Here is a 24936-nt window from a genome sequence, read left to right as displayed (position 1 = left end):
CTCAGCTACTCTATTGACTCCCAGTCACCAGGCAAATGCTGGTCTTTGTTTACCCTGATCCACTGATTCAGTGGCTGCCCTGCAGTCTATTATGTAGGGCAGACAAGTTGCTGTCTCGGCAGTGAACCCATTGGGCCGCCCAACACTGTGCCTAATTGTATTCCCTGTTCTCTGCTACCAGATGCAGTAAATTACATTTCCTCCCAGCTCCCCGACCTGACAATCCTCTGTTCACCAGCAGCAGCACCACCATCACCGGGGCAGGACGGGACCAGCAAAGTGGCTGGTAAGTCCTGGGGAGCTATCTGGTTGAAAAGCCAGGCCTGGCCATGGGGCCTGCATTTCTCTGAGCTTTATTAATGAGATGGATGTCCAGATAGCCGTACATAGGAGGACCCTGTCCTTTAGCCTGGCCTTGTTGTTGTTGTTGTTGTTATGTGCCGTCGAGTCGGCCCCGACTCATAGCGACACCTCCTTGGGTTTCCAAGGCAGTATCACTACGGAAGTAGGATTGCCCAACCTTCCTTCCGAGGAGTGGCTGGTGGGTTTGAACCGCCAGCCGTCTGGTTAGCAGGCAAGTGTCTTAGCCACTATGCTACCAGAGCCTGGCCTTAGACAAAGCATTTATAGTGGCCACACAAGGCAGGCACTGGCCCCTAGTGAGTAATTGGAACTAAATGGGAAGGGTTGTGAGGAAGTCATAGGGAGGGCTTTGAATCAGTTCATCCTCGTTCAACCCCCTGCTGAGAATTTGCATTTCCACCCTAGATAGACTGAATCAGAATCTACAGTTGAACAAGCTCCCCAGGTAATTCTTAGAGACTCTTAGGTATACATAAGAATTGCCTGGGGATCTTATTAAAATGTAGATTCTGATTCAGTCTACCTTGGGGAGAAAGTCAAATTCTCAGCAAGAGGTCAAACCAGAATGAACCGCTTTGAAGCCCTGGTCATAGAGCATTTACCCCCAGGGTTAAGGTGATCCGTCCCTTATGTTCATAGTCATGATTTCTGCCTTTATGCTCAAAATCTGTGCTCTACCTCTGGGAATCTTTATTTTTCATATTGGAATTACACAACCTCAAAGGAGCTCTTCCTACAGATAGGTATAGGTATTTTCAAGGCTCGTGTGGCTGGAACCCTTTGGAAGTGGAGCTGTTTGCATGTTATCCACATGTACTCCCCAGACTTCACCTTTCTGAGGTATTTCTTAGCTACCCTAGTATTTTTTTAGGGGGAGCAAAGGGAAGTAGCAATTTAAAGAACATACACTTCTTGTTAGTATCTGTCGTGATTATGGTTGTAGAAAATGAGACATACATGAATATACAGTATAGAGAGCTAGCCTTGCTCATTTCAGTGCAGATGCTCCCGAGAAGTCAGAACTGGCTGGGACCAAAGGCCAGACCTCCAGGCCAGCCCTCTGCTCTATGGAGGAATGCACTAAGAGCCAGGGGGTGGGATTAAAAAAGGAATTGCCAAAGGTCGCACAGTTAATGATGATGTAGGTGAATTCAGACATGAATATTAAATTACACTATACATATCCATGATAAGTTTAAGTAGATCACATAATGATACCTTTTATTAAAACAAACAAAAAAATCATGGACTTTTAAACTAGAGGAAACCTTGCTCTATAGGCAACATGAATAGTTTATGAAGCAAAGGATACATCCTCTAATGGAAAATTAAAAAGTAAGTATTGGTGAATTGATCTGTGTACTGGCAAAATTTCACTATCTAATGGTCGTCTCTGTAAACATCTTAGCATGTGATTTTCACATATAGACTCACAGAGCTCAACACCTTGAATGGTGTCTGGTCAAACCCAGACCAGGTCCAAGATTACAGTGGACGGTTGTAACCCAGATAAACTGGACCCTGCAGCCTGCAACTGTGCCACAGAGGAATCTCTGGACTTAACTGCGTATTTTCTAAGTACTCTGAGTTGCACTTAGGAGATTGGCTTAATAGCTATGCAAAAGTCACATACCTTCCTCCTTGCTTTTCAAGATTTGAGTGTTGATAATTCTTGATAGTTGTAGGTAAACGGCTTCCCAGCCCCTCTGCACAAGTTCCTCAGGAGACACGTGATATGATCCAACATCTAACTAATGGATCAGCTATGGAAGGGGTAGGGATAGTGTTGTGGGACTAATTTGAAGAGAGAAAAAGGATTTAGGCAGCCTCGATAATCAAGGAGTATAATGTTCAAGAGTAGTATGTAATGCTCTGTGGGAACACAGATACTGTCACACCTAGCATCTTTCAAATTTGAAGATACAGGCAGTCCTGGGTTACAAAGGAGATCCACTCCTAAGTATGTCTTTGAGTTTGTAGATAAATTGGAACAGGTGCATACAGTTCTTATTTAGGTGGCATGGTTGTTAAAGTGTTAGGCTGCTGACCACCTCTAAAGAGAGGAGGTTCAAACCCCCAGCCCCTTTGTGGGAAAAGGATGAGGCAGTCTGCTTCCATAAAGATTTATAGCTTTGGAAACTATGGGGCAGTTCTACTTTGTCCTATAGGGTTACTATGAGTTAGAATCACCTTGATTGCAGTGGCTTTGCTTTTTCTTTAGTGCAAGAAAAGTCTTGAAGTCTTGACAATGATTTAAAACCTGTACATGCAGCAAGTGAAGATAATTGTGATGAATTTGGTGCAAGTAGGGGTTGATTTAATTGTTTCAAAGTAAGGGCAAATTTACATTAAGATTAAAGGGCAAGCACAAATTGTAAGTTGGATGTTCTAACCCAAGGACTGGCTGTACTGCAAAAGTATAGTGATCAAATAGCAAATGCATTTTAAAAGTATTATGTAATCAGTCTTTCTAAAAATAAATTTACATGTACCTTTATTAGATAAGAACAAACTTTCCTAAATGCATCTACTATTGGAAGACATGTAAGCAAAGTTCTTGAAGGAATTGCATATGATGTAGTTATCTCCTTTTGTACACACGGTGTTAAGATTCACTGTCAGTTGAGATCAGCAGTCACTACACAGAGCATGTATAGCATATCAACTGTTGTGGTAGTTACCTAGTGCTGTTCTGACAAGAATATAACACAAATGGGATGGCTTGAGAGTTTATTTTCTCACAGTTTGGAAGCTTTAAGCCTGAGTTCAAAGTGCTAGGCTCTAGGGCCTAGGTCAAAGCTCCTCAACCTTGGGCTTCAGTGCTGCCTCCTGCTCCCGGCCCATTGAAACTAGAGGCCTATCTTCTCTTAGCTGCTGGCTGCTGAGACTGACAAGCCCAAGGTTGACAAGTAAAAAGGCACAGTCCTGATGTTGCCAAACTACACAGCAGGCCATTAATTCGAGTCCATTGAAAGTCCCAAGATTTCCAGAGCACGGTAGGCTGCTGAACAACGGCAAGGCTACGTGCAGGGTTCAAGCATGCCATAAGCTAGAGACTGTTCCCAAAGCTGTTTCTTATGTACGTGAAGCAGACCACATCCCCAAAGCAGCTACTTATAGCTGCTCTAATAGATTCCACCATGGAGTTAATTACCAGTCTCACCATGGGGAATAACTACTTTTCAGCTGCCCAGCCACTCAACCAGGCCCAGCCAAGTTGACACACAAACTTAACCACCACATCAATTAACAACAGTTACCACTGGAATGTTCTTAGATATAATCCATCTTGCCTTATAAAGGCCCTTTTGGAATTTGTACAACTTCAGGGGCCTTTTTATAAATACCACTTGTTATTATTCAGTATTATGTCAAATATTCTGGTTTTCTGGAGTGTGGGAGGTTTAGGATTCCATATAAATGGGAATTTACTTCAAATCATCACCTTCCAGAGTTAGGAGATGTCAATTCCAATCCCTTATCCAAACATTGAATCCCTGCTATGGCAGCCCTGTGAAGCAGTCCTCTGACAAAGGCTCCCATACCTTTGTAATGGGAGTTTAATCTCTCTCAGGTGACTGTTTCTGTCTCCAGTTGGTTCTATTGCAAAATTCTTCCTCTGATTTGACTGCCTTTATCTCCCACCAAGTGGTCCAGTGGTCCTCATTCTAACCCCTGGAGGCACTCAGAACAAATATATTTATAAGAAATATACAGGATTTCCCTTCAAGTAGTTGAACATGACTATCATTGTCTGTCTTTCTGGGATCCCCACTCTATCCTCTTTACCCCCGCAGTCTGCTTATTCAGCAAGTCCTAATGAGATTACTTTGAGGCACCTCCCACCACCCCTGTCCTTCTCCTCTGGACGTTCCCCACGTTGTCACTAATCTTCCTGAAGTGCATTGCTTAGAGCTGTCCAGGGCACTCTGGGGTGGGCTGTTACCCCACACTGTGGAGTCTGATGCTGCACGTCATGTGACTAACTTCGCTGACACAGTGACCTTTTAGCTTTTGTTTCTAAAGTAAAGCCTCAGTCATTTTTCCCATGTGCCGCTGCTCAGCTTTGCTTCCTTGGTCCAGTCTAATTATTACTTCAAATCATTTTAGTGGAAATGTGCAGTCCTCGATGGGCTCTGGTCTGTTTTCCCCAGAAGTGTGCCTTCTCTTGTTCACACACAGAAGAGCCTATACAATTCTTTATCTCTTTAATTTCAAAAGATGAAAATAAGCATGAAGTATGTGCCTTCCTGCCCTTTCTAGATTGTGTACATCTCTGTTAAATTTCTTCTGGTTGGATTATTTCTCTGACTGTTGGGAGTTCCATGGAGCTACGCAGGCGCAACAGGAAGGTGGGGAGGGAAGTGTTGTAATGGGACTTGGTAGTCGGGGCCTTGGTGCCTCTCTCATTTCCAGTGTAACATTTCCTCTGTCCTTGTGTTGTACTTCTGTCATATTTCACTTAGATGAAGAGTTTAACAGTTTTAAAAGTAGAAAGCTCTGCACTGTTGTTGGTGTGTTCATAGCTCATAACTGTGGTGCCTCAGAGTCGCACATTCTTTCTCACTTTAGTGTTACTTCAAATCTGCAAAGTAAGCTTTTTTTTTTCTTAACCCACCATTTTCTTGATAAACTTGTCTCACAGTTAGAACCAAAGTCAGAGCCTTGTGGCACAGCGTTAGTGATCTTCTGCTCCGTGGTGACCCTAAATCAGCCCTATGGGGCATGGTCAGTCAACCAGCCACAAGTCCTGGCAATTGTCCTAACAGCTGAAGTGTTTCTGCCTGGTTTGCAAACATAGAAGAGGCTGGGTGATGATCCAAAGAAGCCCTGGTGGCACAGTGGTTAAAATACTTGCCTGCTAACTGAGAAGTGGGCAGTTCGAACCCACCAGCTGCTCTGGGGAAGAACGATGTGGCAGTCTACTTCTGTAAAGATGTACATTCTTGGAAACCTTAAGAAGCAGACCTATTCTGTCCTATACGGTCACCATGAGTCAGAACTGACTCGATGTCAGTGGGGTTTTGGCTTGGCAATGATCCAGATATACTCTCTCTTTGGCATTCACCTAATCTATCCATCTAGAGATGCTGACAAAAAATAAAATGAGATTAATCTGCATAGCCTCTGCCTGATGAACCCCTACTGGCTCTTGGTGATCTCTCTCTTTGAAAAGGAACTCTAAAATGGATCAGCATTGTCAAGCTCACTATGGTGTAATTTATAGAATCCCTTCCTTCTCATTTTTAAAAATTAAGAGTTAGGTGTCAGCCTCCAGCTTTCCTGACGTTTAAGATTCCTGAGACAAACTCATGGACGAGGGAACTGGGACCCAGGGTCCAAAGCACCGAGAGCATTGATAACCCTAGATACTTGATTGTTTTCTAACCTACTTTACCCACCTGGGCTGCAGTTCCTTTTTATCAATCTTTCGTATGGTACTTTCCAGCCTGAAGTTCATTATTCTTGACCAAAACATATGGAAACAAAATCACATATGAGCAATTGGCTTTTCTCTTTGGTATCCATCAACATTATACCTTTGCTGACTTATTTTTCATTTATACTAATTTAATAATAAAGTGTTGAGGAATCTACTTCCGTAGTGATGCTGCTGCCTTGGAAACCCAAGGAGGGGTCGCTATGAGTCAGATCTGACTCAACAGCAGTGAGTAATACCAAAGTGTGAAAAAACAATTCAAAGAAAGTTTTGATTACTACTTTTTGAAATTGGAGATTTGCTCTCTGTGAATAGAGGGAGAATCTACTGCATAAGTTTCCTTATTTTCATTATTGAAGTCGTGACAAACTATGAACATATATGTATATAGATAATTACATTCTTCAAAGGACAAGACTGTCTATATGTATGTTCATTCCATAAGCCAAACACATGCATTGCTCGCCTGCTGTGTTCCAATGTGATACCAGCTCTTGGATGTTCATTATATTGGGATGACCTCCGCCAAACACCCTCTGTGCTGGTGGCGGCCAGGATCTGATTGCTTTCTTCCCCCCTACCATAATTTACACATCACTGACTCACGCTACACAGGCTGTTGACAGCACCATAAAATGTCAAAACTGGGTTGGTTCTGGAGATTATCAAGACCTACCCCTTATTGTACAAATGGGGGAAATTTGGGCCCAAAGATAGGGTGTGATCTAGATAGGAATTCAAATCCATTGTTCTTTCTTCCTCCTCTAACACCTCCCATCTTACTGACTAAAGATGAGTTCTGCCCCTCCCTTCCACTGATCACAGCAAATTAAAGACAGTTAGCTGGGAGAAGCCCGAGGCGGGCATTTAATAATTATTGAATGTTTCATCTTCATGGAATGCCATGTCTTTTGTATGTTTTTTTGGACAAACAATGGGCCTCACTCTATAATAGTCCTATCATCGTCTCCTTCCCCTGCTTATTTGTGGCAGGTGATCTTGCTTTCTTTCCTGGGTTTCTGACAGTGTTTGCTCTCACCTTTGCCAAAGCTGAAAGTAACAAGGACCAAGAGAGCATATGGAGAAATGGGAATATGATTGAACCAGAACCAAGCACTCTCTGCTCTCAGACCCATCTCTGGGCCGTGCACAGTTCCAGGCCACAGTGGCTTCTCCCCCTCGCCCTCCCCATCATTTTCCAGGTAGCCATCTTCCCCGGGACCCTATACTCTAACTGACACATGGATGGTTTCAGAACCTAGAAAGTGGGATTATCAACTCCCATTAGAATTGTCTCTGCCCCTTCAAGGTGGTAGTTCTACTGATGAGACAGCAAGAACCAAGTAAACCAAACCCAGAGGTCCAGAATCAAAGCCCCAGTCAAGCCATTCCTTTGTATCTCCTTGAAGAAAATACTTAGCCGCTGTAGTTTTTATTCCATGTTAATGAAATGAACATATTATTCAGCTGTCTCACTAGGTTGTTGGAAAGAATAGCAAAAGTGCTTTATATACACCAACCTTGTTGTCATCATTGTATGATATATCCTATTATAAAATGTGTCATCAGTATCAAATGTCATCATTTTACTGAAAAAAAAAAAAAAAAACTTCCAGATTCCATTTGTGCCACCACTGAAGCTTCCATTGAACTGTTTTCCATCTCTTTTTCCACCAGAAAATTTCAGAGAACTGTTCTTCACATACTTTATGTCCATGGGGCTCTTTCAAAATCTCCTTCAGGGTCTCTTCAGAAAGCCTCCTCTTCTCAATAGCACCCCCTCATCATTGTCTTATTTTCATTAGATGAGCACAAGCTCATTAGATTAAGCCCTCATGAGCCTCATCACCACAGAGACTATTTATTGTGCCTGTGGCATGGAGAACCCTGAAGGAAAATAAAGGTGTATTGAACAGAATTGTTCGTGGTTAGAGTGGAGGACATGAGAGTGTCTGGAGTGAGAGGTCTGGACTATACACTGCTTGGCAGTAGCTGTTGTTGTTGTTATGTGCCGTCGAGTCAGCCCCGACTCATCGCGATTCCTCCTTGGGTTTCTGAGGCAGTATCACTACGGAAGTAGATTGCCCCATCTTCCTTCTGAGGAGTGGCTGGTGGGTTTGAACCGCCAGCCTTCTGGTTAGCAGTCAAATGCCTTAGGCACTATACAGAAAAGTTTTTAAAATCATATACTTTAAAAACAAAATGTTGAATTTAAAATGTAAGTCTTATTTTCCCACTATTTTTTAGCCACTTTAACTTACAGTTCAAAATATTACTGTCTCAGAACTGAAGCAAAATATAAGTGGTTAGCCACAAGCAACACATTTATTTAAGAACATTCACACCTCTATATAGTTCTGTAAATGCCTCATAATGTTCCTATATGTGTATCCATGAAGGCTGAATCTTGCCTTTGGGTTAAATCAGAGCTTCTCAGTGTGTTCACCTAAGTACACCTTACAAGAGAAGGGCATGGATGTAGCCAAAGAATGTGGGACCACACTTTTACAGAGCCTACTAAAGTTTGTGGTTCCTTTGAAGCTTCATATTTCATCTGGGAAAAAAATATATGAAAGTTACATTTATTGCACATGTCTGAGTTTATTTTATGATAGAAATGTGTTACAGTCGTTAAAATTTTCTACCCTTATATTCATGAAATATTGGAAAAACTGTGTAGCACATGTAGTATAAATACAAATACATAACCCTAACGAAACCATGTCCCACGTGGTTCAGGCTCTGAGCCAGGCCTTAGCTTGGCATATTATTCCCTTCAGAAGTTGTCTGCAACTTTCCTTTCTAGCCGTGTCTTCCTGTTGCACCAACATGCTACACTCAGCCATAACAAATTTCACCCATCCCCAGGTTACTCAGCATCCTTTCATAACTGCTTATCCCTGTGACCGCCCAGATTGTCATTCATGCCTCCCCACTTGCAGACTCCTACTCAGTTTTATGTTTCACCTCTGCTTATCTTTGCCTCAAGTGCCTATTTCTTTCTGAATAACTACAAGTGTCCTAACCTATATGAAGAAGGTCTAAACTTTCCAAAGTAGTAATACAGTGTAAAATCACAGACCAATAAGGAATTAAATAGGAATTCTGTTCTTTACCTATTTGACCCAAATGATGTTAAAAGGGATCTGATTCATATCTTCACCCGGCAGCACTTCTCCTGTTCCACTGTCTTTTCTCCCCGCATCACTCTGTCCAGAGCATCATTCACTGCCACAAAGGCTCCCTCTCCATCCAAATCCCTTACAGCTTTTGCTTTCTCTCCCCCTAAACTTTTTCTCAACACGTTATTGTGTGGATCTACTTAACTTTTCTAGCAAAGAACTTCTCTTCATTCTTCCCTTCTGTCCAAGCCCAAATTTTAGGAAGAGGCAAAGACAAACTCAGGTTGGGAGTTAGGGTGGTGGAGAAGGGAGAATTGGACCAACAATAATAGGATAAGGAGCACTGGTGGCATAGTGCCTAAGGCATTTGACTGCTAACCAGAGGGTTGGTGGTTCAAACCCACCAGCCACTCCATGGAAGGAAGACTGGGCAATCTACTTCCATAAAGATTTAACACCTAGGAAACCCAAAAGGGGTCTCAATGAGTCAGAATTGGCTCAATGGCAGTGAGTTTGGTGGGGTTTTTTTTGTTTTGTTTTGTTTTGTTTGAGTAAAAAATAAGATGCTCAGCAGTGGACAGATCAACAGGGAAATCTCTAAACATTTTCATATTAATAATTTTATATCTATCTGTGACAGGATATAAATTATTTTATACCATATTCTATATTGATTGAAAGTCAATGTGTCTTTTTGTTCACAAAGTACTGAATGTTTGGTGAATATTTAAGTATTGTACCTACAACTGACAATCTGATTATCTTCCTTATTTAAATATGTCCTATGACTGTGTTGATTGTGGCAGCATATTAAAATGTAAGTCTTATTTTCCCACTGGTTCATAGCCACCTTAATTTACAGTTCAAAATATTACTGTCTCAGAACTGAAGCAAAATATAAGTGGTTAGCCACAAACAACACATTTATTTAAGATAAACCTTCACATCTCTATGTAGTTCTCTAAATGCCTAATAACATTCCCATGTGTATATCCATGAAGACTACATCTTGCCTTTGGGTTAAGTCAGAGCTTCTCAGTGTGTTCACCTAAGTATGCCGTACAAGAGAAGGGCATGAATGTAGCTGAAGAATGTGGAACCACACTTTTATGGAGCCTAAAGCTCATTCTGTTCCTTTAAGATGACTCCTCCTGTGTCTCCAGCTTGCTCTCGCTTGGGCCTGCTTGTTTTCGTGTCCTGGGTTTCGGCACCAAAATGTTATCTGGGCAAAGAAGCCCTCTCCCTGGTCTCACCCTACTCACAGGAAAAATATCCCCGAGTGAGTGATCTGCTGTGCTTTTAAATATAAATGTAATATTTAAAGAACCAGCTCTTTAGAGTCTTTGCTGAATTTTAAATGTCAGTCCCCTCTCTCTGCATGAATTAGAATCCTCATGGCACATTTTGTGGAAAATCTCAAAATAAATTAGATATACTCCTTTTGATACCACAGCCATTATGTAGGAGTCCATGTACTTAGCCATTATGTAGGAGTCCATGTACTTCTATGACAAATAATGATTGGCCTCCAACTTTGTCACTTGAGGAAACTCAAGATTTTTGTGCTGAGTAAGTGAAGCTTTTAAAATGGATGCCATGAAAATCAAGCATTGGATTTTGCTTCATAGTATTTTTAGTTAGGGAGCTCTGGTAGCATAGTGGCTAAGACACTTGCCTGCTAACCAGATGGCTGGCAGTTCAAACCCACCAGCCACTCCTCGGAAGGAAGGTTGGGCAGTCCTACTTCCGTAGTGATAACTGCCTCGGAAACCCAAGGAGGGGTCGCTATGAGTCGGGGCTGACTCGACGGCACGTAACAACAACAACAACAACAACAACATTTTTAGTTAAATGTGAACATGAACAGATTATATCTTATTACACAAGTAAATGGAATAGTATCATTGATATTTTTTAAACCATATCAAACAGTAATTACTATGTGTATCTTCTCATTTTGTTGACCTGTTGTGCAAGTATTTATGGCTAGATTAAGATAATCAAATTAGATTCTTCAATTGGTAGCATTCATTTCATAGATATAGCTGTCGTATACCTTCTACACAAAAGGCTCTAAGGGAGATGCTGGAGGGAAGGTGTGTTAGATTGGGTTCTCTAGAGAAACACAAAAAACCAGCAAAGTATATATATATATATATATATATATATTTATAGAGAGAGAGAGAGAGAAATTTATCTTAGGAAAATGGCTCACAAGCGTATAGAAGCCGACAAGTCCAAGCCGAAAAGTCCGTCTCTGGAGGAGATGGGGCTTGCGGCCGCCTTGGCTTCCACGAGCACAGGGGAGCCGAGAGATTCAAGCTGGCATGCAGTATACTGGTTGTTGATTCCAACAAAAGATGAATCCGAGATCTCCAGGCCGAGCGATGGGCCGCTCACTCACAGAAGTCTGTAGTTCGCACACCAGGGTTCCAATCGCTTAAGGAATGCGGCTCTTCCAGGATGTCCTTGGATATCATTGCAAGCAGGCCACACCCCTAGGGAAACTCCCCTTGGGCAGACTGGCCACTCAGAACACAGTCATCTGATCCCATCATGGGAACAACCACACAGAACTGGGGTCCAGCCAAGTTGACACACAGCTCCAACTATCACAGAAGGGAAATCATAAAATGATGTCAGGCAGGAAGGTAGCCCTCAAGGATCCTAAAAATGTAAGGAAGCTAATAAAACATTCCCACAAATAATTATACTGTAGAGTGCAGTGTTAAGTGCCTTCAGAGAGGTTTAGAAAAAGTGTTTGGAGAATCTTGAGGAGATGATTTAGGAAGGAGAACATCAAAGGAAGAAGGGGCAGGTGGCCCCAACATTGCTGGGTGGGTCGCATTTGGATGTACAGGAACTCAGAAGAAGTTTATTTCAGGAGACAGGAATCTTAAGCGAATGCAAGAAATGCTTAGATGTGGAATGGCGCTATTTGATTGTGGCAGAAGGAAAGGGAGTATGGTGGAAAGTAAAATTGAAAAAATAGTTTGAAAAATGTGGATCTTCTTAACATAGGTTAGGGAACTTGTTTTTCAGAAAGAGGTAGGAACTCAGGGAATGATAAGCAGAGACGTGACATAATACGCTGAAGAGCTTGCCAGGGGGAAGAATGATAAGAAATCTAGCAGAAGGAGAGCAGGCATTGGGACAAGCAGTTATGGAAGGATATTGAGAGTCCTGGGAACAGTGAGAAGTTTGTTATGGCTGGTGTGTACAGGGAATGAGTGGGGCTGGAAGACAAGGTTAGAAAGGAAGGTTGCAGACAAATTCTGAAGGGAATTCTATACCAACTTTTGGGGGTTTTAGTGTTTATCCTATACAGACAACAGAATTTATGAGAAAGGTAACTCTGTGGGCAGTGTGGAACATGGACTAGCCGAGGTTAGCAAACGTTTTCAGTAAAGAGCCAAATCATAAATATTTTTGAGTATGTGGGCCACATATGGTTTCTGCCTTATATATATTTTTTCTTTTTGAACAATGACAAAAAACAAGTCTTTAAAAATGTAAAAACCATTCTTAGCTCCTCTGGCCATGTAGAAACAGGCTTTGGCTGACTTTGGCCCTTCCCCATTGTTTGTAGACCCCTGGACAAGACTGAGAAGAGAGATGTGTCAGATAAAATTAGAAACAAGGTTACTGTGCAAAACAAAAAGTCTGGTCTGGGTTCCTAGTGGTGGTAGAGATAGAGGTAAGGAGATGTATGGGAGATAGATTTGAAATAGAATCAGTTATCCTTCACCATTGATTGGCTATGGAAAATTAGGAACCAGAGAGCAAGTAGGGATGATTTTGAGATTTCTGGCTTGAGAGACTAGTAGTAGTGCTGATGTTAACATCAAGACTACAGAAGGGTTTGGGGAGATGATGATAGGCTCAGTTCTGAAGCTGGTATGTTTGAGCTGCTCTTGAATCATCTAGGTTCAGGGTACCTGGGGACTCTTGGCTCTATGAATCTGACATCCAGTTTCCTTCCATGTGGAGCATTTGCCTCACAAGGAGCCCACGGAGAAACAAATCTCAAAGTATGACTCATCACATGAGCCTATAGGACAGGGAAAGAGCTGGTCTTTGGGAACACCAGAGTGGCAGAAGGAGTTAGGATGAAATGGGTCAGGAAGACCGGGTAGGGAGCTCTCCCATGAATCTAGGAAAGAGGAAATGTGTGTCTAAAATTGAATAGTGGCAGTGGAACAGAAAAGGGACAGATGGGATGGGAAAGATGGGGACAGAATCATGAGGACGTGGCACTGTGTACACAGGAAGGAGTCCTGCACGCATTGTCCTCAATTCCAGTATCCTAAGATGGTTCGACTTCTCTCTTGTTCTGCTTCCCGTTTCTGTGTAAGAAACCTAACAAAGTGACTGAGGTTCTCACAGAGCATATAATCTGAATCTTTTCATACCTTTTGAATTTTTGTAAATATCCTATTTTATAGCACAGTAAAGGATTACCATGTCCCACTTGAAAAACTCTTTGCATAGTCTTTCTTTATAGTAGAAGGAAAAAACCCACAGGAGACTGTATGGGGAAAATGCTAACAAAGATTTAAGGTTTTAGAATTAGGATACATATTAATATCTGTATATGGCTAAAATCATCTGTAAACCTAGGGTAAGCCCTTAATCAAGATAGACTTGCATGTTGCCAGCCTTGTTGTGAATCATGACATTGGACCTAAACAGTCTCTTGTGGACTAACTTTAGCAGGTCTTCCGGGGAAGTGTGAGTGCCACCGAGATACAGTAGCTCTGTACATCTGCCTTCCCAGTGCATTGAGCTGCTGTGTTAAAATACCTATAACCACCTCTGCCCATAACGTGCACCTCACTCTAACACTCAAGATGCTTGGTAGTTAGTCTAGAAAGGGCACAAAACCCTTTTTTTTTTTTTTTTTGTCTGTTTGGCAATTAACCATTCACTGGCTTTTTTTGTTGTAACATGCACTTCCTTTCTCTTGTTTTCATTCAAGCTGTGTACGCCATGGAAATTAATGTGGAGAAAGACAAACAAACAGGAGAGACCAAGATTCTCTCTGCATCCACCATTGGCCCAGAAGGGGTCCATCAGAGAGGAGTCAAAGTCTATGATGACGGTACCAAAGTAGTCTATGAGGTGCACTCAGGTGGCACCGTTGTAGAAAACGGAGTACACAAATTAAGCGCAAAGGATGTAGAAGAGCTTATTCAGAAGGCTGGACAATCAAACTTAAGAGAAGGGCATATGTCAGAAAGGACTGTGATCGCAGATGGGAGCCTCGGCCACCCAAAGGAACACATGCTGTGCAAGGAAGCCAAGTTAGAAATGGTACACAAATCTAGGAAAGATCATTCTTCCGGGAACCCAGGGCAGCAGGCCCGAGCCCCCAGTGCAGAAGGGCCGGAGGCAAACTCAGATCAGCCAGTCACCATGATCTTTATGGGCTACCAAAATATCGAGGATGAAGAGGAGACCAAGAAGGTGCTAGGCTATGATGAAACCATCAAGGCTGAATTGGTCCTCATTGATGAAGACGATGAGAAGTCTTTGAGGGAGAAGACAGTGACGGACGTGTCCACTATTGATGGGAATGCGGCGGAGCTTGTGTCCGGGAGGCCAGTGTCCGATACCACAGAGCCCTCATCCCCAGAAGGGAAGGAAGAGAGCCTGGCCACAGAGCCAGCCCCAGGTACCCAAAAGAAAAAGCGCTGTCAGTGCTGTGTTGTCATGTGACCACTCTTTCCTCCCTTTTCTTCTGGGCAGCCTGTGTGCTCTCCACCACTTATGCAGACCTTGCTGTTCCACTAACTGCAATACTGTGAACTGGAAGCAAACACCTGCCTTGCCTTGCAGTTGGATTGCTTTGATTTCTCTTATTTTTTTTTTTCCCTATCATTTTTCTCCAGTTTCCTCACCTGAGAGACAACATGCATGTGTGTGCTTCGTTCTTTCCAAGAACTTGCTTTTCCTCTAAACCTTTCTTTGTGTCTTCAAGAGTGAATCAATTCCTTACTGCTCCATTGGAATGAACTCTTCATATCAACCAGTTCTATAGTAGCCTTAACTCAGTTGACTGGAATTTAACCTATTAGCACTGGGAATTTTCATGGTGTAGCGTGATCCTATAACATAGACACACACTGCCACATCACTGATTTCTCACTTGCCTCCCTTGGTGTGCATTTTTGGTTTTATATCTTGTGTGGCAAAATGCTGTTGGCTCTAGCTGGTTGCTAGTGTAGCCAAAAGTGGACCTTACTTAGTCTGTCAAATCTAGGGTGATGCTTTTTGCTGCCTTACGTAAACTTCCAGATTACAGTATTGTGCATCAATGGCTTTCCTTCTGTTGAAACTGAGATGAAATTGATGTGAAGGAGAAGAACCCAGTGCTTGTCACAGCTGAAATTTAGGAACTGATTCTGTGACGTGCCTGTCAGCAGCCGTCTCTCTTCTATGGCTTAACTGATGAACGCTTTATATAACAAGCACCATTTTTAATTTTCTAAGGACATGAAACAAACATTGTTTTAAGCATCTGTAGTGGTCTCTAAACTTAGGCAAATTCACAAACCTTGTTTCTATGCTCTCAAAAAAAATATATGTAAAATTTTATATTGTTTTTCTTTTTCACGGATATTTTCTGATCATCTTAATGTATTTTCCATGAAGGGATCATTTTGAGGAGTTTCTCTGCAGTGACCATATTTCTATAACAGTCTTTCTGACCTACAGTGGTTACTCAGTGTTCCTACTTCATCGTGGATGGTGCTGTAACTGTATTAACTGTTCATCTCATGTGCACAGTTGATCACAGAGCCTTGCATCTGTACTCTGTTCTTGCTGTCCTCATGAGAAAGAGTCTTTCAGATCACTTCAATATGTAGGCTTACCCACCACAAAAAGATTTTAAAAAAAGAAAACAACTCTAAAATGTAAAAAAAAAATTAACAAGATTAGGAAAGACCTGTTTCCTTAACATGAATTAAATTCACTCAACAAACACTGATTGAATGGCACATAGCTGAGCTGCTTAAATCATTGTTTCTTAAACTTTTAGAGATTCCAGAACATCAAAGAATATTTTTTATCTTCAACACAATGAACAGTTCTTTCTTGGCACCTCTGTTCAACCCCAAGCCAACAGCCACATCCATAGTGAAACCAAAGGGAAGTTATTTAGTAAAATAATAATATAAGAATGAAATAAATATGTAATGTTTTAACTGATTTTAATAATAGAGATATATTAACTTTTAAGTTATTTGCTCAGATGTTCATAGCATTGCTGCAAATTATTCACAAAATTATCTAGGTTCCTTGAAACATAGTTTCAGAAAACAGCAGATACACTACATGGAGCCAGTCTCTGTGGAAAGGAGATGCAAAGTAAAGGTAGTCTTGAGAGAGTTTTATTCCAGGGCCAACTAAATTTGCCCTGTTTTTCTATTTGCTCAGTGTGAGATCTAATCAAGTACTGTTTTCCAATTTCTTGATAGAAAGTTGTATTTATTCCAATTGTAAAAGGAAAAAAACGGCTTTTTTTTTCTACTTTCATAGTTTTTCTCAAATATGTTTTTAATGAGCACAAAGTAAGTCATTTTATCACCAATATGTAAACCAAAAAAGTTAAGGAAGGAACTGATTCCACTTTCTAAGGTGACCCTGCCAGGGTGTGCTTTTGAATAGTTGGAAAATTATCTTTCAACCTTAGGCCACCTAAGCAGCTCCAGTTGAATAAAGCTGCTCTGGTACCATTACTAGAAACCTGGTTTTGATGCCTAGAAATCTCTCTACTCTTGGCTTCAGGCTTCTCAGTACATGATCATTTAAACTTTAAATGTCGTGACATGCCAAATAAATCTATGTATGCAGAAGGATTTGGACAATCTATTGTTTTAGGAAAGAAACAATCTAAAAAGGTACCATAGCTAATCTCTTCTACACAGCTGGGGATTAAAACCATCCCATATGAGTTTTTAAAGCACAGTTAGTGAGCTGAAGGACAGAACTTAGAACCCTTGGGCTTGCTGTTTGAAAAACAGAATCTTCCAGGATAGAGAATTTCCATAAGTGAACGAGTTCACTTGCCTAATTGAACACGTTATTCATGAAGAAAAGTTTGATCCACCTCTCGCTACAACACGGCACAGAAGATCTCAAAGATCTTCATTCTCATCCATCGGTTATAGGGAATAACCTGGGGCTGTCAAGTCCATTCCAAGTCATAGTCACCCTGTGGGACAGAGTAGAACTGCTCCATAGGGTTTCCAAGGCTACAACCTTTACAGGGGCAGACAGCCACATCTTTCCCCTGTGGAGCAGCTGGTGGGTTCAAACCATGGAACTTTTGGTTAGCAGCCAAGTACTTAACCACTGAACCACCAGGGCTCCTTATTACAGGGAATAGTGGTTAGCAAATTGGATAAATTAGGGTTCTCTTTGTATTTTTATTATTAAAATTTATCATTTAATAGTTTTTAAAGTTAAGATATGCTACCTTTATGAAATTTCTTTGTGGCTACAGGTAATTGAAGGTATGTTTAAATATGGCCTATATATTTGCATAATTTGCATCCTTTTCCTACCATAGTGGAGATTCCAGTTCAGCCAATACTTTTTATGGGATAAAAACTACAATCCCACCTAGAGGAACAAGTTATGAAAATGTAAACAGAGTTGTGACTGAGTGTTCTGGCTCCACTGCTATGCTTGTATGTTCTCTGGGGACACGTTGGACTGTCTGACATCACACCCTTCACAATGCAGGCCACTTAGTAACCTAACCAGACTAATTAAAGAATCAGCGGTGAAGCTGCAAAAGCATGGTCTTTGAGCTAATGGTTAGTTGGGTTTTCTTTTCAAATCTTGTGACCAGCTTCCTTTTTAATGAAAAGGAGAGAAAGGGGGAAGAGTATTCCATTTGTTTATAAATACATTTTCAATGGCATTTAATTAAAGGTCTTTTAATAGTTAAATTTTAACCCCACATATCCTGAAATATCTTGATGACTTGGGTGTTCTTGAATATTTTTTAATGCACAAGGCAACACACTAACCCCAAACCAAACCCATTGCAATTGAGTTGATTCTGACTCATGCCAGCCCTGGAAGGGCAGAGTAGAATTGTCCCGTAGAGTTTCCAAGGCTGTCAGTCTTTACAAAAGCAGACTGCCATGTCCTTCTCCTGCAGATTGGCAGGTGGCTTGAAACCGTTGACATTTCGGTTTGCAGCTGAGTGCTTTAACCATTGTGCAACCAGGGCTCCTTGTGAAACAAAGGCAATTTTTTTTTCACTTTATATCTCTTTTACCCATAATTATGTTACTTAAAAAAAAAAGATGCTACTCTAAAAGTGATTTGCGGTATCCAGTGATGTCATTTAATATTTGATCTAGGATGGCCTCAGGCCTAAGGCAGTCACCTGCCACACCCAAGGCTGGTGGTTCAAACCCACTAGCCACTCCCCACCAGGTAGCCGGGCTGTCTCTTTAGGAGCTCTGGTAGTGTAGTGCCTAAGGCACTTGACTGCTAACCAGAAGGCTGGCAGTTCAAACCCACCAGCCACTCCTCGGAAGGAAGATGGAGCAATCTACTTCCATAGTGATACTGCCTCAGAAACCCAAGGAGGGGTTGCTTTGAGTCGGGTCTGACTCGATGGCACATAACAACAACAACAGGAAGAAAGAGGGCTAGGGAATTCCTTTCTGTGCAAACCCAAAATTTGCTCTCCTTAAGCCTCTTCAGCAATCTGAAAATTATTCAAAGGCTTTCTGGAAACTCAAACAACTTCTAGAGCTAATTTGATTTGACTTCTTTCTGAATTGGTAATAAACGTGTATTTACTTCACATTCCCACCTATTCTATTTTACTTCCTGGTGGTTAATGTGTTTTTTCTACGTGCAATTAGAATAGGTTATTTTCGTTAGGGAGGCGCTCTTGTGGCAAAATGCCTAAGGCATTTGACTGCTAACTAGAATGTTGGCAGTTCAAACCCACCAGCCACTCCGCAGAAGGAAGACTGGGCAATCTACTTTGGTAAAGATTTACTGCCTCAGAAACCCAGTGGGGGTTGCTGTGGGTCGGAATCACATAGATGGCAGTGAGTTTGGTTTTTTGCTTATTTTTATTAGGGTCAGCTTTTGTCAAAGGGGTAATGGAGACACATTATCATCTCTGTAGCAAAACACTAAGATCAAGTGTGAAAACAGCTTATCCTGCAAAATTCGTTTTAAGACACCACAGAACATCCATAAAATTTATCATTAATTTAATGCCGGTGAACCCTGGGTTGCAAAAGAGGCGGAGAGAATATGGTGATAGAGGCAAAGTTCCAACTACTCTGCTAGTTCTTCCGTCTTACAGAGCGTCAGCCCTGTCCGTTGAAAACACAGTGAGCATAGGCAGAATCCTCAGCGAGGGCTTCAGTGTTCATACTCAAAACCCAGAAGCCCAGGCCTGTCTGTCCATCATATGACCCACTGGAGAGTTTAACCCACCAAAGGACCCTTTCCTTGTGGGGATAGTCTCATTTCCAGCAATGTTTGTTTATAACAAAAACCATTCCAAGGCAGGCACTTTCAGGTTGTGTTTCTGCAACTTGCACAGGTGTTACTGAACCCCAAAACCAGTTCAACAATTAATTGTCATGGAGTCATTCCAACTCATGGCCACCCCATGTGTGTCACAGTAGAACTTTGCTTCAGAGGGTTTTCAATGGCTGGTTTTTTTACAAGTGGATTGCTAGGGCTATCTTCCAAGGTGCCTCTGGGTACACTCAACCTGTGGATGAGCAGTTGAGTGTATATCACTATTCATACTACCCAAGGACTCCATTGAATTCTCAGTATATTTCAAGTGTACATTTAAGAAATTGTATAAATATGCAATCTTTTAGAAGCTCCTTAATTTCCTGATCCAAGTATGTTGAACTCCACCGAATAGGACGGAACTGGAAAATATCTCTTGTCTGTTGAATAATACAGCCTAGCAGGAGCATACAATTACTAGTATATATCATAGGAGGCTGGAATTGAAGAGGGAGATGGCATCTTTGATCTCTGGTGACCGATTCACCTCTTTGTGTAGCCCTCTTCTTGTCTTATCAGGAAAAAGTTCCTGCATTTTTCTAGAGAAAAAGAAAATTAAGTCTTTTATTACAAGCACAAGGCATTATGTGTATTTTCAAAGCTTTAAGCTTCAAAATAAAATTCCCATTTTAACAAAAATAAAACATCATGTAGAAAAGGTTAAAATAAAGATTACATCATGAAATTTTCAAAGGGCACTTTCAGTGAAGATTCTTAGACCAGCCTCTCCCTAATTTTTATATAGCTAAAGTAGGCCTCTGCTTCCTCTCTGCACTTGAGCTGACGTAAAAAGATCAGAACTGTAGCGCACACACACACACACAAACTTGCTTTCAATGTGAAAATAGGTATTTTGGGAACCGCAGACTTTTTGCATCAAAGATCTAGGCAGCCTTAACTTTTGTAAAACATCACTTTTCAGTGTTCTCTTTTACTAAGCAGGAAAAAAAAATGTTTTCCTGAAATTAATGACTTTTTTTGTATTTTGTGACTATTTTCTAAGTTTCTACAGGTTGAGGTGTGAATGATCATCTCCCCCCCACATATTGCTTCTCATTCATCACCTGGGGTTATGTTTTTGCAAGTCACTGCATTTTTAGCAAGACAAGTATATCTTACAAACTCTAAATTCTCCCTAAACTTCAGGCAGTCCTAGAGTTGAAAGAACAGAAATACAAAAAGAAAAGATTACAGGGTGGTTTTCTTTCCTTTTGCCTCTGGTTAATGTACTGTATGGTATATATGTTTACAGAATGTTTCTGCCTTGTGATGTTAACAAAATGAATGAAAAAAAAAAAAAAAAAAAACGCTCTGATGTGCCATTTGACAGTTTGCCTTAGCATCACTGTTTAGGTTCTTTTCTGTCCTCTTAAGAAAACGCAGGTTGTATTTCAAAGCTGTATTAACACAACATTCTCTTCTCTACCCCTGCCCAGCCCTCTTCAGAGCTGTAAATGACATCACAGGAGTCTTGAGGCAGCACCTCACAAGTGTGGCCCAGGGAGCTTAACATGGTCACAGCTGGGGCCTTGCTGCTGCCCTTCTGGCAGCCGGCCATGTTTCTGTGTTCCCATCTGAGCCTGCAGTAGCACACTGTCATTCCCCAGGTGGGCCTCGTGGAGCCCATGACCTCTTGTGGTCATTTCCTCACAGTCCTACCCATTGTGAGGAAGTGTTCTTGTGAACCCCTTCCTGGGTCAGGGAGCGTATTGGTAAGCACAGCTGGCACAGATTGAAAAAGTAAGAGAGATGGACTCAGAAGCTGCTCTTGAACCATAATGAGGGGTGGCCCCATTTAGTGTTGTCAAAGATGAGTAGCGTGTATGGGTGGGAGTGAGGCATGGCTATAGAAATGGAATATTTTACATTTAAGTATTTTTTTAAGGAATAATATTTTTATAATGAACTCTATGTGCATTATAGAGCTTGAGTTTTAAAACATCCTTGATTATTTCTCCATCCCCTTAGGTAACTTTCTGATGAGTTCTTTAGCACTAAACCTGACCTTTGGGGTATAAAGAATGGTCCCATGACCCGGCCCTGTCCCATCACTCTATGAAATCCACTGTTTCCAAACAGATGTAGGTTGTAAGATCAAGCTTTCTATATTTACCATGAGATAAACTATGTAATATGGCTAAATTACAGCTCTTCATAGCTCTCTGGGCTATACCTTTTAATAATATATAATGATCTTTTGGAAAGAGATCGCTACTTAAAATGTAAACCAAGCCCAGCAATGATCAGAGCCCAACTCTTTCACATATTGAAGAGTGATTGCTATATTTGAGGTGAAGAGCCTACTCATTAGGTTGCATTTCCATAATATGTGTGAAACGGTGAGGCAGAAGTACCTGGTCATCTAGCAAAATCCCAAAACCAAACCGACAGCCATCAAGTTGATTGTTACTCATAGCAACCCTACAGAGCAGAGTAGAACTGCCTCATAGGGTTTCCAAGGCTGTAAATCTTTATGGAAGCAGACTGCCTCATCTTTCTCCTGCTGAGTGGCCAGTGGGTTTGAACCACCAGCCTTTTGGTGCCACCAGAGTTCCTTCTTGGTCATCTGTAATCTATACATAAATATATAAACCAATAACATAAGACTGAACAGATATTATTGGCCTTGCAAGTATCAATGGGGCTATATCCTGTTTACAAAGATAAGTAGACACAGGAGAAGATTACCTTCAACTATCCATAAAAGAAGGAGCTCTGGTAGCATAGTGGCTAAGACACTTGCCTGCTAACCAGACGGCTGGCGGTTCAAACCCACCAGCCACTCCTCGGAAGGAAGGTTGGGCAATCCTACTTCCGTAGTGATACTGCCTCGGAAACCCAAGGAGGGGTCGCTATGAGTCGGGCCCGACTAGATGGCACATAACAACAACAACAACATCCATAAAAGATTCTGATCTTAAATTCTTGGATTTTTTTTCCCTGTGTTTCTGCCAAATTCCATAGTTTCTAGGCCAAGACACACTCAGTTTCACCAAGATTGTCACCCACATCTGTTCCTCTGCCTTGTGGACAGAGTGAGTATCGCCTGGGAGTCTGCTGGCCCACTCCTGCTGCACTCTTCCCAGGCAGCATCCTTTGTCAAGACAGGCCTTTTCCTTCGACCCTAAGACACCAACATTTTTTTCCAACATCGGTGAGGTTATAAACATTCGCTCCATTTCAAGGAAAAAAAAAACAAAACAACCTCCAGCTCCATGCAAATCGTTTTAATTCCTTTATCACCTAAAGCCCTCCAACATGCCCAACTCAAGCCCAGCTGGGAACACTCCTGTCCTAGAGACAACTCCACAATGAAAGAACTATGCAATTGTCTGAAGGTGCTAAGGGAGAGCCAGTTTAGTCTCTTTGAAACTTCTCAGTTTCGACCTGAGGCAGGGAAACACCTAATCGTTATGTGACAAGTTTTATGTGCAAAAAGGCCAGCAGCAGGCAATGCCTGATCTGAACTATTCGGTGTGCAGCTCTAACTCCAATTCGTGCTAGCTATTCTGGCAAGTGGAAAGAGGCCCAGCCTTTGGAATTCTGGGACCTTCTTTCCTCCTCTCATCTCAGGCTCCTGCCTAGGAGAGTCGAAATCATGCAGGGGTTCCAGAAAATGTTGTGTCTGATGCAGCTTTTCAGTGAATGTAGGTTGTTGATGGAATTTTCAGCTTTAGCAGCTCACGCGGGGTGAGTGATATTTCTGTAAATACATCCATTTGGTGGTTGTCTGGGGGGGCGGGGGTGGGTGGGAGCCTGTCCTTCTTTCTCTGAATTAGACTTGCTGGGCTAGCTGCTGTACTCTGTAACCTGAAGTGTACTTTGACTGTTGTGTTTCCTTCAGATGAAAAACAAAAACCGACTTCAGAAATAACACTGCCAGCCACAGCCGATGCTGTACTTGTAGCTTCTCTCTGTTCCTCTGTACAGTATTAATAGACAATAAACTGCCTTTTCACTGCACCTACCTCTGTGTGTCTCTGCCCCCATTCTTTCCCCTCTCACTTGCCAACAGTGACCTTCAGACTGGACCGTGTTGGGGGCACCATCAAACTGCTAACTAAACCAAACACTAACCCAGTGCCTCTCAAACGGTCCTGTGCTTCAGGATCACCTGGGGCTACCTGCTAACAAGGTGGGGGCTCAGTCACACCTCTGGAACCCAGAGTCAGAAATCCTAGGTGAAGTCCAGTAAACTGGTTTTCAGTAATGGCTCCAGGGATTCTGATTCCCGTGGTACCTGGCCCATGGGTGTGGGTGTCTCTTGGTGGTAATCCCTGTGGCCTGCCTGTTCCATCTGGTTTCCACATGAACTAATCCCATCTCCCAATACTTCCTCTCTCTAACTCTCATTATCATAGCTGTCTGCACACCTGTCATCCCTTTTCTTATTCCTTGAGAGCCACCAGCATCAGCATTTACTCTGATCCCAGGGGTCCAACTCAGGCTGTTCCTTAGGTTAAGTGGTAAGAGTTCATCCAATGCAGTCTCCTGAACAGGAGTTTCTAGAGTCACACAGGGACTTTGTTTCTCTTGTTCAGCACTGTATCCTCTTTGTAATGGGGTCAGCACACTTTTCCTTTTTGGTTTTACAGGTCAAACTCTCTCTGTTGCAACTACTCAGGTCTGTTGGAAAGCAGTCTTAGGCAATACATGAATGAGTATGGCTATCTTCCAATAAAACTTTATTTACAAACACAGATGAGCTGGATTGGCCTACAAATGGTAATTGCTGAAGCCCCGGCCTAGAATAGACACTGGCACATAATAGGTGTGCAATAAAATGTTCAAATGTTATTACATGCATTTAGAGAAGGACAGTAGTGATGATTGCACAGCATGGTGAACATAATGTCACTAGATTATACATATACAAATGGTTGACTCGGCAAACATTTTATATATATTCTTACGACAGTTTTTAAAAGTCACTGCATGAAAGAATAAACTTAAAGCACGTATGGTATCACCTGAAGGCCTATCACAGAAAGTTGTTTTCTTTGAGGGTAGTGAGTAAAAGAAAGCAGTGGGGAAATGCTCATCGGCTTAGGTTCCATGGTGGGTTTTCTTCTTTTTAAAATGTGTTTACACACAGGAGGTAACTTGAAAGATTGAAACTTGAAGTGTGCTTTGTAGAATGCTCAGACTGTCAGGCTAAAGTTGAAAAAAGTTTCAGCCAAAAGAAAGTGAAAGAAATGCAAAGATACCTAGTCCTTGTCAAAAGTTCTGGGGATACTAGAATAAGATGGTCCTTAGGCATGTAAGCATTTGATCTGTCCTACTCATTGAGAGGCAGGGCTTCTTTCTCCTTGTTCATTGAACACTCTTTAGTGTGTAGGCATGTGGGTTAAAAAGCTGTGTGCTTACATCCATACCCAGGGTCATTGTACGATTAAAGGAAATTATATTTATGCAAAGCACTTTGTAAGCTGGCAGTGG

General features: G+C 41.8%; 2 protein-coding genes across 2 annotated transcripts in view; both read left to right on the top strand.

Moving 5' to 3' along the window:
• The window catches only part of PALM2AKAP2 (PALM2 and AKAP2 fusion), a 312433-nt gene that overhangs the window by 82717 nt on the left and 204780 nt on the right, over positions 1-24936 (top strand). Inside the window, exon 5 of the mRNA XM_042780386.1 lies at positions 182-286. The gene's annotated coding sequence lies outside the window, so the exon portion shown is untranslated. The remainder of the gene's footprint in view (positions 1-181; positions 287-24936) is intronic.
• LOC122149498 (paralemmin-2) lies at positions 13915-14643 on the top strand. Its single transcript, XM_042780384.1, has one exon. The coding sequence runs from the start codon at positions 13915-13917 to the stop codon at positions 14641-14643; it is 729 nt and encodes a 242-aa protein (XP_042636318.1).

This window comes from Orycteropus afer, unplaced genomic scaffold (genome assembly GCF_000298275.1).
Source record: "Orycteropus afer afer isolate SDZICR_OR568_19922 unplaced genomic scaffold, OryAfe1.0 scaffold00037, whole genome shotgun sequence".
NCBI classification, from domain to species: Eukaryota; Metazoa; Chordata; class Mammalia; order Tubulidentata; family Orycteropodidae; genus Orycteropus; species Orycteropus afer.
The sequence above is the reverse complement of the archived record's forward strand: the minus strand, read 5'-3'. Positions and strand labels throughout refer to the sequence as shown.